The sequence below is a fragment of the Dunckerocampus dactyliophorus genome, chromosome 10, assembly GCF_027744805.1.
Source record: "Dunckerocampus dactyliophorus isolate RoL2022-P2 chromosome 10, RoL_Ddac_1.1, whole genome shotgun sequence".
In the NCBI taxonomy this organism is placed as follows: domain Eukaryota; kingdom Metazoa; phylum Chordata; class Actinopteri; order Syngnathiformes; family Syngnathidae; genus Dunckerocampus; species Dunckerocampus dactyliophorus.
The window spans coordinates 5492954-5505451 of NC_072828.1; the positions used below are offsets into that span (position 1 = coordinate 5492954).

A 12498-nucleotide genomic window follows, 5' to 3' on the forward strand; every position below is an offset into this window, starting at 1 on the left:
TAAATTAAAAAAACAATAGCAGGAATAGAAAAAATTATAGTATTCTAAAAAGAAAAAAAGTCACAATTGTATGAGAATAAAATCCTAATATTATGAGGAAAATGATTTCATTTTACTAAGCATAGAGTTGAAATATTAAAGAAAAAATACATAATTTTTCAAAGTCATAATATTATGAGAATGCTTGTTTGTCTATATGTGCCTTGCGATTGGCTGGCGACCAGTCCAGGGTGTACCCCACCCGTCGCCCGAAGTCAGCTGGGATAGGCTCCAGCATACCCCTGCGACCCTAATGAGGATGAAGCGGTATAGAAAATGGATGGATGGATGGAAAATATTATGAGAAACAAAAAAAGGTGCCATTTTTGGAAGATTAGGTTGGGGAAAAAGTTATAATGTTACGAGTCCAAATATGATGGAAATAAAGTCATAATTACGAGGATAAAATGTACAAGAACAAAGTTTAAATAGTTAGAAAATGTAAATAAAGAAGCATAAATGAAAAAAAAGGAGGTGCAATTTTGCGAGCATCAATCTCAATATTATGAGGACAAATGATGTATTTTTACTTGCATTGAGTTGAAATAGTAAAGAAAAAATACGTTGTTTTGTTTACATAACACAAAGTTGTCATTTCTGCAAAATTAGGTTGGGGAAAAAGTTACAAATTATGGGAGGAAATTCATAATATGAAAAAAAGTATGAAAATGATTTAAAAATAATCAAACGTGTATTGTAAATATTGTACAAAAACCAAGACAGTGTACAAAGGTTAGGAGTTCAGGTCCGGTAAGGTTTGGAGATCAGGTTAGGTTGGGGTACTAAAACTGTTTCTTCCTGTGGTTTCTAACCCTCCTCAACAAACTAAAAACACTCAAATTACAACGACACCACTTATTAAAGAAATGTTTATTATTCCATACGTAATCCACACTGTTGCTAGAAAGGAAAGCATGAGCAATGCACGGCACGGTAGAAGATGACGTATGGGCAGCTTGACGCTGGAGGAGGAGAATGGGATGTTTATCCACCTCATGCTTTCGCCTCCAGCGTCCGTGAAGAAGAGGATATGATATGACATCACTAGCATGGATGTCAACATGGCAGCCCACAACAGGTGACCCAAAGTACGCCATCAACGTCAACAACACGGGAAAAAAAGCCCACAGACAGGAAGTTGGGAATACACTACAGAGCAAGAGCGACAGAATAAAAGCGACCCGTCATCACACTGATGCTAGCGGTCACTTGCATGTTCTCACTAGTTTAGTAGGATTTTGGAAGAAACGTGTTTATTTTTATTTTCCATCTTTGAGATGGAAATGACCAGAAATGGGGTTTGAGGTTAGGGTTTTGACTGGGGTTAGCTGGTAGGTATGGGGTTATGTGATGGTTGGAGCAAGGTTTAGGGTTGGGGTTTTGGTTCGGTCATGGGTTGGTGTTGGAGTTTTGACAGGGGCTACGGTTGGTGCTAGGGTTGATGTTGGGGCTGGGGTTAGGGTTTTGACTGGGGTTACTGTTCGGGTTGGGTTTATGGTTGGAGCAAGGGTTTTGGTTTGTCCTTCGGTTGGAGTTAGGGTTTTGACTTGGGTGAGGGTTTTGATTGGGGTTAGGGTTGGGGTTTTGGTTCTGGTTTGGGGTTCTGATGGGGGTTACTGTTAGGGCTGGGGTTGTGGTTGTTGGTGGGGTTGAGGTTGGTGTTAGAGTTTTGACTGGGGTTATGGTTGGAGCAAGGATTAGGGGTTTTGTCTAGGGTTACTGTTCGGGCCTTGGGTTGGGGTTAGGGTTTTGACAGGGGTTACTGTGTAGGGCTGGGGTTACAGTTGGTGGTAGGGTTAGGCTGGAGATTTTGGTTCAGCCAAGGGTTGGGGTTAGGGTTTTGACTGGGGTTACTGTTAGGCTACTGTTAGGGCTATGGTTGGCACTATGGTTGAGGTTGGGTTTTGGTTAGGGCTTCAAATGTAAAATAAAAACAAGGAAAATAGTCAATATTGATACATTTCATAACATACCTTCCAGTCTTTTGCCACTTTGTTGTGTCATTTCCAGCCTACGATTACCTATTCACCTTCAATTTGTCCAGATGTACAAATCATTTTATCAAAACTATAAGTGATATTAAAACACCAATTTCCAATATTGGTCTGAGGATGTCGCAACTTGAAATTTTGCTCCAAAATAGCAATGCTTAATTTTTTTTGACCAATTTCATACTAAATGCCGGTGAGATCATGGTTTAGTGACAACAAGAACAACAAAACATCCCCGAGCACGGCTACACCAGCGAACCATTCAGGTTTTCTTCAACGTTTCCCACTTTGAACTTTCACTGCACTGCACTGAATACACCACAACCACCAGCAAGCTAGCAACGATTTCATCCACGTCTTTGGTTTACGTTTAGCAAAATAAATCCATAGCTGGGTTGTTGTTGTTTCTGGGTCAAGTGTACAGTAATTCTTCATTGGCTATTATTTCATTATTATTCTTATTATCATAGAGTCTGATGAAGCAACATTGAAAGTGTTATTATCACCGTATAGCACCATTCAGGCATTATTGCATTGTGTCAAAAACGTGTTACCTTAACTCAAGATTCCCAAAGTGTGGTACGAGTACCACTGGTGGTACACGGGCTCCGTCTAGCGCTACTCTGGAACACCGATTTGTCTTGTTAAAATTGTCCTAGAGGCATACGTCTTGTACAAATACACATTTACTGACCAAAGACTCACAGGAATTGAATAGAAATGACATTTTCCCTTTGCTGTTATGTTGTGTAAGTGCGAGCACATGCCACACATTCCGAAACTAAATCCCAAAGCTAAGCAAAGGTAAAAAAAAAAAGGAAAAAAAAAGGGCGGTACAGTAATCCCTCGCTGCTTCTCGCTCTGAATTTCGCGGCTTCACTAAATATAATAAAATATAATCTAATAAAATATAATTCACTTAATATATTTAAAAAATAGATATATTCTTTAATAAATCATGCTGTTTCGTGCTTGAACACGGCCTAATATTAGCCAAAAAATGCATATTTAAGCAAATGTTATGTATTTTTTGCCTAAATGACGCATTTCCATGCATGAAAAAGGATAAATGAAGCAATATAGAAATATAAGGCATTCAGAAGACACATTCAACATTGTAATGATGTGTAGTATTCTACACTGGTCACTAGGTGTCAGTAATGTTACTTTAATGTGGGGTGAGACACGCAAACATCGGACCTGATAGGCGGAACAACAGGCTTTTATTGCAGCTTTGAATGATCTCACAACAGGCACAATGATCCCTCACACGGGCTACTGTTGTGGCCTTAAGCCAAACCAATAGAAAGTCAACTCTCAACCCCTCGACATCACTTCCTGTCCACGCCACCGAAACACCTTTACAACAGCACACACGAGCATGAGTCGCATGTCTTATGTCTACTATACTGGGTAAAAGGAGTGTGAAGCTGACTATAGGGGTGTTATTTCATGTCTAAAGGGCTCTAAGGTTAGAAAGCGTATTTAAAAGGTGGCAAACAGGTTTTCTATGCTCTAACTACTAAAATATTCCAATTATAAATAAGGAATCCTTCTTTCAATGATCACGGTTGGGTCTGAAACCAATTAACTGCCATAAACGAGGGATTACTGTACTTGCAAAGTAAAATATTTTGGAGGTGGTATTTGGTGGAAAAAAGCCTGAAGAACCACTGGCTTAAGTAATCCAAACGATACAGGATGCTTAGTGGGAATGGATGGGAACACAAAATCTGAGCATTGTACGCTACAATTCAAAAGCCAACGTTACACCAAATATATTTACCTTCGCTTAACATTATTGTGACATCGACATATTAGAAGTTTGAAAAATAGCAAAAAATGACAAATCACATTTGAAGTAATTGCCGCATGTATGCAAAAAATCCATAAACTTATTGAAAGTTGCTCAAAGCAAATGTCAATGAGCAAATACATTAAGTGATCCCAATGACAGCAATTAATCCAAAACAACCTTTTAGTTATCCGTTAGCTAAGTAACAAAAGAAAGCAATGATTTACAACTATGAAATTTCATATTCCATCAAAAAAAAACAAAAAAAACAATTTCGTCAGTTTTTCATGTAGAATTCTGATGTAGTCAGTGAAAGTCTGAAAATACTGCATTGGTTTTGGGGAAAATGAAGTTCTACTAACCTGAGATCAGTTTTCCACGACAAACTAAAAAGTGAGTTTAAAGTCAATGTAAAATAAGATCTGATCATAGAAAAAGGCATAGCTAGCTTTGCTTGTTAAAGCTTACTTAGCCTGATAGTTAGCAACGTAGCTAGCTATTTCACTCCAACTCTCGCTGTCAAACTTTGAGGACTATTTGTAAAGTCATCTAACTATCATATTTTTCTTGAATGAACCGCTTGCTAGCTGGTTTTTTAGCCCACCTGCTACCATTAGCTCGCTAGCTAGCACATGCTAGATGTACCAAAATATAGCCAAACTAGACTATTTTGCTAAACAAAAGGCTAGATAACTTTCTTAGTTGACTCTTCTTCAGTAAATAAATGACACTATCAGCTTTAGTTTAGTAAGATATGTTGTAAGGCATAAAAAAATACTAATAATCCTAAAGTACTCCTAATTTTGTCATATACTGTACATACAGTATGTATTATACATGCTGTCATCACCGACAATTTACCATGAATGGCCCATGTTACATTAAAACATGGACAGAACAATCTCTGTTCTTTTTAACACATACCATAACATAATTCCCTGATTATCATCGCCGCCGTACACACGATTTAGGTTTACCAGCTTGTGTGTACTTTGTCGCGTAAAGAATGTACAACTTACCAGGTTTGAGATACGACTGTATCCCGCCTGGTTCAGCCAGCCCGCGGTCCGCCCAGGGCTCCAACCAGGGTTCGTAGAAATGAAGTCGAGAGCGCTGGCCGTCAAGCTAAAAGCCCGGATAGTCAACGTGACGTCCAGCGCGACTCTTAAGGTCGAGGGAGTCACAATCATAATGACCTAACATACTTCTCGCACAGCTAGCTGGCGTCCGAAACTTTACGTATTCAAATGATCTAGTCGACGCTGACAGATTGCTGGTTGGCATAAAAAATGACGTTGGGTAAATACCAAGATTACCAGGCTTCTTGCTCCGAACGCCGAACAACAATACCTGAAGGGTGGTGCCTTGAAAACTTTGAGCAGCTGAACCAGGAGTGTCCAAAGTGGGGCCCACAGTTTATTGGCTCGCAACAATTCAACAAGAAAAAAAAAGGGGGAAAAAAGCAGTAATTTTACAGGACTAAAACAAAACACATAAAGCTGTCATTTTTAAAAAATTAGGTTGCAGAAATTTTTTTATGAGAATTAAGTCAAAATATTAATAAATAATGAAGTCATAATTACAAGAAAATTTCCAAGAAGAAAGTTTAAATTTAATAAAATTATTTTTTTAAAGTTGTATTATGAGGAAAAAACTAAACAAAATAAAGGGTAGGTTAGAGAAAAAGTTATACTTTTACAAGAATAAAGCCAAAATATTAATAAATAATAAAAATATCATAATTACGAGAAGAAAATTTCCAAGAAGAAATTTAAATACTTTGAAAATTAAAGGAAAAAGACCTGAAATGGAAAGTCAAAATATTAAGAGAGAAAGTTGTATTGTAAAAGTCACCATTTTATAAGAATAAACTCAAAGTTCAGAGTTGAAATATTGAAGGAAAAATACTTTATTTTTTAATTAAATTTATTACATTTTAAAATGATTAAAATTCTTTTGACAAAAATAAATAAAGTTGTAATTTTTGAAAAATTTGGTTAGCGAAAAAAATCATAATATTACGAGACGAAAATTTAAGAAGATCATTTAAGAATAAAGTTGAATGGAGCTCAGATTTATCTACAAGCTGTGACCCTGAATTCTGGAAGCAAATATGTCTTAATGCTTCCCGGTTAATCAATAATCCCAACCTACAGCTGATTCAGTTTAAAATCCTTCATAGAGTACACTACACAGGACATAGAATGTTTAGAATGGGCTTAACTGACTCTAACATCTGTAAACACTGCTCAGACCATAGAATAGATGACTACTTACACTCCATGTGGACCTGTGCTCCCATTAAAAATAATTATTGGCACGGAGTGTGTGAGTACCTATCTTTGGCACTTGGGTTCTCCATTCCTACCTCCCCTTTACTATGCCTGCTGGGCGATCTCTCCACAATTGATGTAGAAACAAACCAATGGTGATGGGGCGGGGGCGGGGTCGGGGGGGCCGTCCAGGGGGCGGTGTTGGTTGACCTCCGGGGTGGTGGGTGGGCAGGGTGCTGCATCCTGCGGGTGCCGGGCGCCTACTGCTGCTGGGGGGGCCCGTGTGCGGCTGGTGGCGCTGGCTCTCCCTCGCCTCCTTTGCCTCTGGGGGTGGGGCGGGGTCTGCCCTGGGCCCTCCTGCTCGGCTACCGCGTGGGGTCGTGTGAGTGGGCGGGTGCGCGTGAGAGCGGGCGGCGTGGTGTCCATCTGCGTGGTGCTTCCCGGGATCGGCGGGGGGATGCTTGCTCCGGGGTGGGGCGGTCGGGGGGTGGCTTTGGCCGGGGGCTTGGGGGTGGGGCTGGCGGGCGGTCCCTGCTGCCTGCTGGTGTCTGGCTGGTCCCTGCTTCCGGGCCGGCGGTTGTCTCCCTCCCTCCGGGGTTTCTCCCTTGGCGTGTTGGTGGATGGGCGGGGGGTGGGGCGGTGGCCGGTCTGCGGCGTGGCGGGCGGGGGCATCTGCTTGGGCGCCGGGCCACTCCTCTCGTGGGCCCGGTCGTGCGGTGCTTGCTTCTCTGTCCCTCCCTGGCACCTCTGGCCTGCGTGCTTCGTGGGTGTGGCCGTGCTCCACTCTATGTGGGGTCCGGTGCTCTTGTGGTTGTTGTGGTGTTGCTCCCTTGCCGGCCGTGGTGGTATGCGGGGGGCGCGTGGGCGCGGTTCCCGCTGTCCTGGTGGCGGTCGGATCTGCCTTGGGGCGTGTGGCTGGTCCGTGGTGTTTGGGGGTGGCGCTGTGGACGCTACCTCCGGTGGGGCTCCGGTGTTGGGGGGCGCTGGGGGTATCGCCTCAGGGTGGGTGGGCCGGACTGGGCATCCTGGCGGGCCGGGTAGGGCCTGTGGTGTGTCCTGCAGCCTGTGGCTCGCCCGAGTCTGGGCTGTGGTGGGCGGCCGGTCGGTCATGTGTCCTTGGTACCCCCCCTGCTCGGTTTGGGCGGCGTTGGGGTGTGGGGCCCCCGTCCTTCCTGTGCCACTGCACCACCTCACATATATATAGGACCTTGGGGGGTGGCCTACGGTCGGGCGTGATTGGGGAGGGGAGCTGCCTTGCGGGGCTCCTTTGCTCCTGCCGTGCCACTGACCTGTTGCCCCCCAATTTTAATCGCAGAGTAGACACTTAGGGTTTGGGGGGGGCTGGTCAGGTGAGGGGCCCTCCGAGCGGCAGCTGTCCCCCGATTTTAATTGCATCATTAGCTATCATCCACATACACCCCATATACATGCACACAGATACACCCCTCAGGGACACAGAGACCAGCTTTTCGTAGCTGTCCTCTTTTATTTTATTTTATTTATTTATTATTTTTTAAATTGCATTATAGACACAATCACACCTTATCACATACACATACACTGGATTGGGGTGCCTCGTGCACCTCAGCGCCTGCCCGCCAGGGTCGGCGGTGTGGCCGGGGGCCTGGCCGTCGCAGTGGCTCGCCCGGGGTGGCCTGGCCTGTGGGGTGCCCTTGTCTGGTTCGCCTGCCCTTCCCTGGGGTGGCCCTCTGGGGCCTGTTGATGCCGGGGCTTGCGCCGGGGGGGGCGGCTTGCGGTGCTTCCCCTGGACTGACACGTGCTGCGGGCGCCTCTGCGCTCTTGGGGCGGGTTCGGCGGTCTCCGGGGGACGGTGCCGGTGCTGCGGGTGGCCCGTGTGCCGCGGCGGCGGCTGGTGGGTGCTGCGCTGTGGCGGCTGCTGGGGCGCCGGGCCAGCTGGTGGGTTGGGGCTTGGTCATGCTTGCGGGTACTGTGGGCCTGGGTGGCGGGGTGGGGGTGGGGGTGGCGGGTGCCCTGGGGCCGAACCCGCTGGGGGGGGTTGTGCTCTGCCGGGCGCTTGGGCGTTTGTCGCCGTTGCGCTTTGTGCTCTGCCGGGCCGCTGTCTGTGTCCTCGCCTCCCCCGGTCTGTCTGTGGGCTTGTCGGGGGTGGGGTTCCGGTGCGCGGGTGGTGCGCTGTTGGCTCTGGTGGCATGTGGCATGTGGCTGGTCTGGCTTCTGGTGGTTTGTGGGGGCCGTCGGCTGGTCTGCTGCTGGTCTCGCCTTCTCGGCTCTGGTGCTTGGCCTCCCTGCGGCTTGGGGTGTGGTGCTCCCGCTCCCTCTTCGGGGTTTGCTGGCCCGCGGGTGTCGGTTGGCGCTGTGTGGTGGTTCGCCTGGCTGCTCGCCCGTTTTCTCGCCTGCCTGCTCAGTTTCCCGCTTTCCTCCTCGCTGGCTCCCCTGTCTGCCTTGCTGGCGGCGTCCTGCCGTTGGGAGGGTGTGGCCTGGTGTCTTCCTGCTCCCCGGCGGTCCGCGCTCTCCGCGCCTGGGTTCTGGATCGTATGTCTGGGACCCCGGGGTCCCCGGCTCCGCTGCTCCTAGGGTTACCAACGGGGGATAGGGTGGGGCTTCCGGGTGTCGGGCAGTCGACCACTGTGTGTGCGTGCGTGCGTGTGCGTGTGTGCGCGCACTTGAGTGCGTAGGAGTGTGTATGTGCGTGCGCGTAGAGGTGTGTATGTGTGTAGGAGTGTGTATGTGCGTGCGTGTTGGTGCGTAGGAGTGTCTATGTGCGTGCGTGTGTGTACTTTTATTTATTTATTTATTTATTTTAGTTATTTATATTTTCGGGGGGGCATACAGGGGTTTGCTCCGTGGGGTCCTGTGCTGGGTGATACATCTGTGCCACCCGTGCCTCCGCCGGGTGGGTGGAGGGTGTGCCTCCTGCATCCCTTGGCGGGGCGGCCCTGTGTCGGGGGTCGGGCGGGGGTTGGCCCGGGCTCCGCTCTCTGGGGGTGGGGGTGGCGGTGGGCGGGATCTGGCGCTTACGGCGCGGGCGGGCTTCTTTCCGGTTGTGGAGGCGTCTCTGGGCCTGCCGGTTTGTGGCCCCCGCTACCCGTCTGCCTTTGTGGGGTGTGATCTCTCGCTGGTCTCAGGGGTTGGCAGTCCTCCGGCCCGCCGGCGCCCTGTCCTTGGCTGGAATTACCTCTCTTCGGCCCCTTGCTGGTCTTCCCGGGGGGGGAAGCTCTCTGGGCTGGCTCTTGGGGCACTGATCTTTGTGCTGCCTGCCCCTGTGGGCCTGGTGGCCTTCTGGCGGCCGGGGCCCGGCCTGGCTATTTGGGGCGGGGCTCTCTAGGAGGTGGAAGGCGGCCCCTTTCCTTTCATGCATTCTCAGTGACAATTACACGCCCACACATTCTTGCACCTTTATATATATGAAGTCTTCCTCACATACAGAGATACCTGTACATATGCACACTCACAGTACATACGTACTTCCCCACATTACTCACTGAGTTATCCAGGGTGTTATTATGTTGTTGGTTTTATTACAGCGACGGTGATATCAGCAGTATAACTATAGTTTTTATTTTTTGTTTTTTTTTTTCTTTTTACAATGATGTGCATTATGGTAATTTTCATTCTGTTCACTATCATGGATAATCATTTCATTACTACAATTATGTGTGACTGTTTCAATGCAGTATTATCATTGTGATCACTATCATAGTTCATCATTTCATTACTACTATTATGTGTGACTGTTTCAATGCAGTATTATCATTGTGATCACTGTCATAGTTCATCATTTCATGACTGCTATTATGTGTGATTGTCATTGACAGCTTTGTCATTGTGGTTGTTGATATTGTTTTGTCCTTATGTCCTTGTTCGTCTTTATAGTTGTCACAGACATTTATTTGCTGATGTCGTCCTGTATGTTTCTGTTGTTCTATCACAGTTGTTGTTGTTGCTGCTGTTGTCCTTGTCTCTTGTCTCTCTTTTTTTTTTGTTGTCCCCCTCTCATATCCCCCCCCCCCAAATTTGCTTTATAACAAGCATCAAAGTCAAATAAATTTTGTATGACAGGGGAAGTGTATATCACACTTCTCCCTGGCAGAGTAAATCTGTTGAGCACTTGACGGCATTTAGATCTACAATTCTATCTGCTTTAAAGGCTGGACAGGACAGGGGGAAAAAAAAAAAGAAAAAAGAATAAAGTTGAAATATTTGGAAAATATAAAAACAAAACAGCAAAAATGGGAAAAGAGCGAAGAGTGAATTTGATAATAATAACATGCTTTTGCACATATATGACAAAGCTGAGATGCAGTTTTTTCTTGGAATATATTGAACTTCTTAGCATGTGTCTAAAATATGAAAGTGGCAAAGTTGCATTCTTTCATTTTTCACCATGTGGCCCTCGCTGGTAAAGGTTTGGACACCCCTGAGCTGAACAATAACCCCTAAGAACCCACGCAAGCGAAGGGCGGAGGAACAGGTCCTAGGACTTGATCATAAGACTTCTCATGCAAACATTTCCTTCCTTTTCGGCAACGGTGTGGAAAGGACTGAAGGCACTGAGAACGTTGTTTCTATGTTTGACCGCCTCACCCTCGCTAACAAGACTTAGCCGTCTCCCTGTCTCGGTTTATTGTATCGCGTTCCTTCGTGACATCCTTTATCAGTCCAAAGGAAGGCTCACCAGCAGTTGACGTCCAAAAGACTGCTTCAGTTTCCGAGCCGTTCCCCTGGGATGCATCGTCACGTCCGGCTAGAGGTAGAGATATCCCACCCAGTAAACCACGTTGAAGAGCAAGAAGGACGTGGGGAAAAAGACCCGCGAGTAGGCGTCCAACTCCAGGAGATCGATGTGGACGCGTCCTCGTCGCCACGCGCCGTCTTTGCACTCCTCGTAGCAGCAGAAGAAGCTCTGGCAGTCTTTGCCGTCCAGACACTCGTAAGCGCAAGTGTCCTCAAAGTCCTGCCAGTACGTGGAGTTGTTGAGGGCGATGACCGTGTGCGCCGGTCTGCCGCCCAAGACGGAATAGTTCTGGACATGACAAAATCATCACCATCAAAATCAAATCAAATACAGCGGAAGCTTGGTTAGCGTTATTCATCCCTTCCACATCCTTACATACTCCAACCAAATCAACCCATTTTTCCCATAAAAAAACATGTCTGTCCAATTCATCCCTCCCAGTAAGCCAAAAATGTTAACACAAAACACTTTTTTATAGTTTTACATGCAGAAAACAATTGGAAATGCATAAAAATACATATAAATGATGAATGAAAGGGATAAAGCAGGGGTGCCCAAAGGTTTTACCAGTGAGGGCCACATAGTGAAAAATGTAAGGATGCAATTTTGCCACTTTGATATTTTGTAAAGCAACACATCTTGATATGCTAACAAGTTATACAGTATACATTTCAAGATAAACCTGCATCTCAGCTTTGTCATATAGGTGAAGCAGCATATTATTACTATCAACTTTGATCTTCCCCCCCTCCATTTTATATGTTTTTTTAATATTTTCCAAATATTTCTTCGTAAGTAATATTTGTAAATTTGCTTCTTGTAATATTATGACCCCCTCCGTGAATCACCACCGTACCATGATGGAGGGGTTTGTGTGCCCGAGTGATCCTAGGAGCTATGTTGTCTGGGGCTATATGCCCCTGGTAGGGTCTCCCAAGGCAAACAGGTCCTGGGTGACGGGCCAGACCAAGAGTGATTCAGAAGACCCGTATGAATAAACACACAAGGAGAGACCGCACCTCGCCCGGAAGTGGGATACCGGGGCCTCACCCTGGAGCCAGGCCTGGGGGAGGGGCTTGCAGGCAAGCGTCTGGTGGTCGGGCTTTCACCCGTGGGACCCGGCCGGGCTCAGCCCGAAGAAGCCACACGGGATCTCCCCCCCGTAGACCCACCACCTGCGGGGGCAAGCATAAGGGTCCGGTGCATTGCGTTTTGGGTGGCGGTCGAGGGCGGGCGCAGGTTGAGAGCGCAACTCACAGGTTGAGACATTCCGACTAGATATAGTCGGACTCACCTCGACCCACGGTTTGGGTTCTGGATCCAAACTCCTCGAGAGGGGCTGGACCTTGTTCTACTCTGGAGTTGCTGCAGGGGAGAGGCGGCGAGCTGGTGTGGTCTTATTAATAGCCCCCCGGCTCGGTGCCTCTGTGTTGGAGTCATCCCCGGTGAATGAGAGGGTCATTTCCCTACGCCTTCGGGATGGGGAAAGGGTCCTGACTGTCGTTTGTGCGTACGCGCCAAACGGCAGTTCAGAGTACCCAGCCTTCCTGGAGTCCATCAGAGGGGTGCTAGAGAGCACCCCAACTGGTGACTCTGTCGTTTTACTGGGAGACTTCAACGCCCATGTGGGCAATGACAGTGTGACCTGGAGGGGCGTGATTGGGAGGAACGGCCTCCCTGATCTGA

General features: G+C 47.1%; 1 protein-coding gene across 2 annotated transcripts in view; it reads right to left on the reverse strand.

Moving 5' to 3' along the window:
• LOC129188667 (gamma-aminobutyric acid receptor subunit gamma-3) overlaps positions 1-12498 on the reverse strand; it is an 89760-nt gene that overhangs the window by 18258 nt on the left and 59004 nt on the right. The window contains exon 9 of one of the 2 annotated variants that reach the window (XM_054789525.1): positions 10140-11100. The exons of the other annotated variant lie outside the window; for it this stretch is intronic. Coding sequence (XP_054645500.1) covers positions 10822-11100 — 279 coding nt within the window. The 3' untranslated portion in view covers positions 10140-10821. Of the gene's footprint in view, positions 1-10139; positions 11101-12498 lie in introns of those variants that run through there. 2 annotated transcript variants of the gene reach the window in all.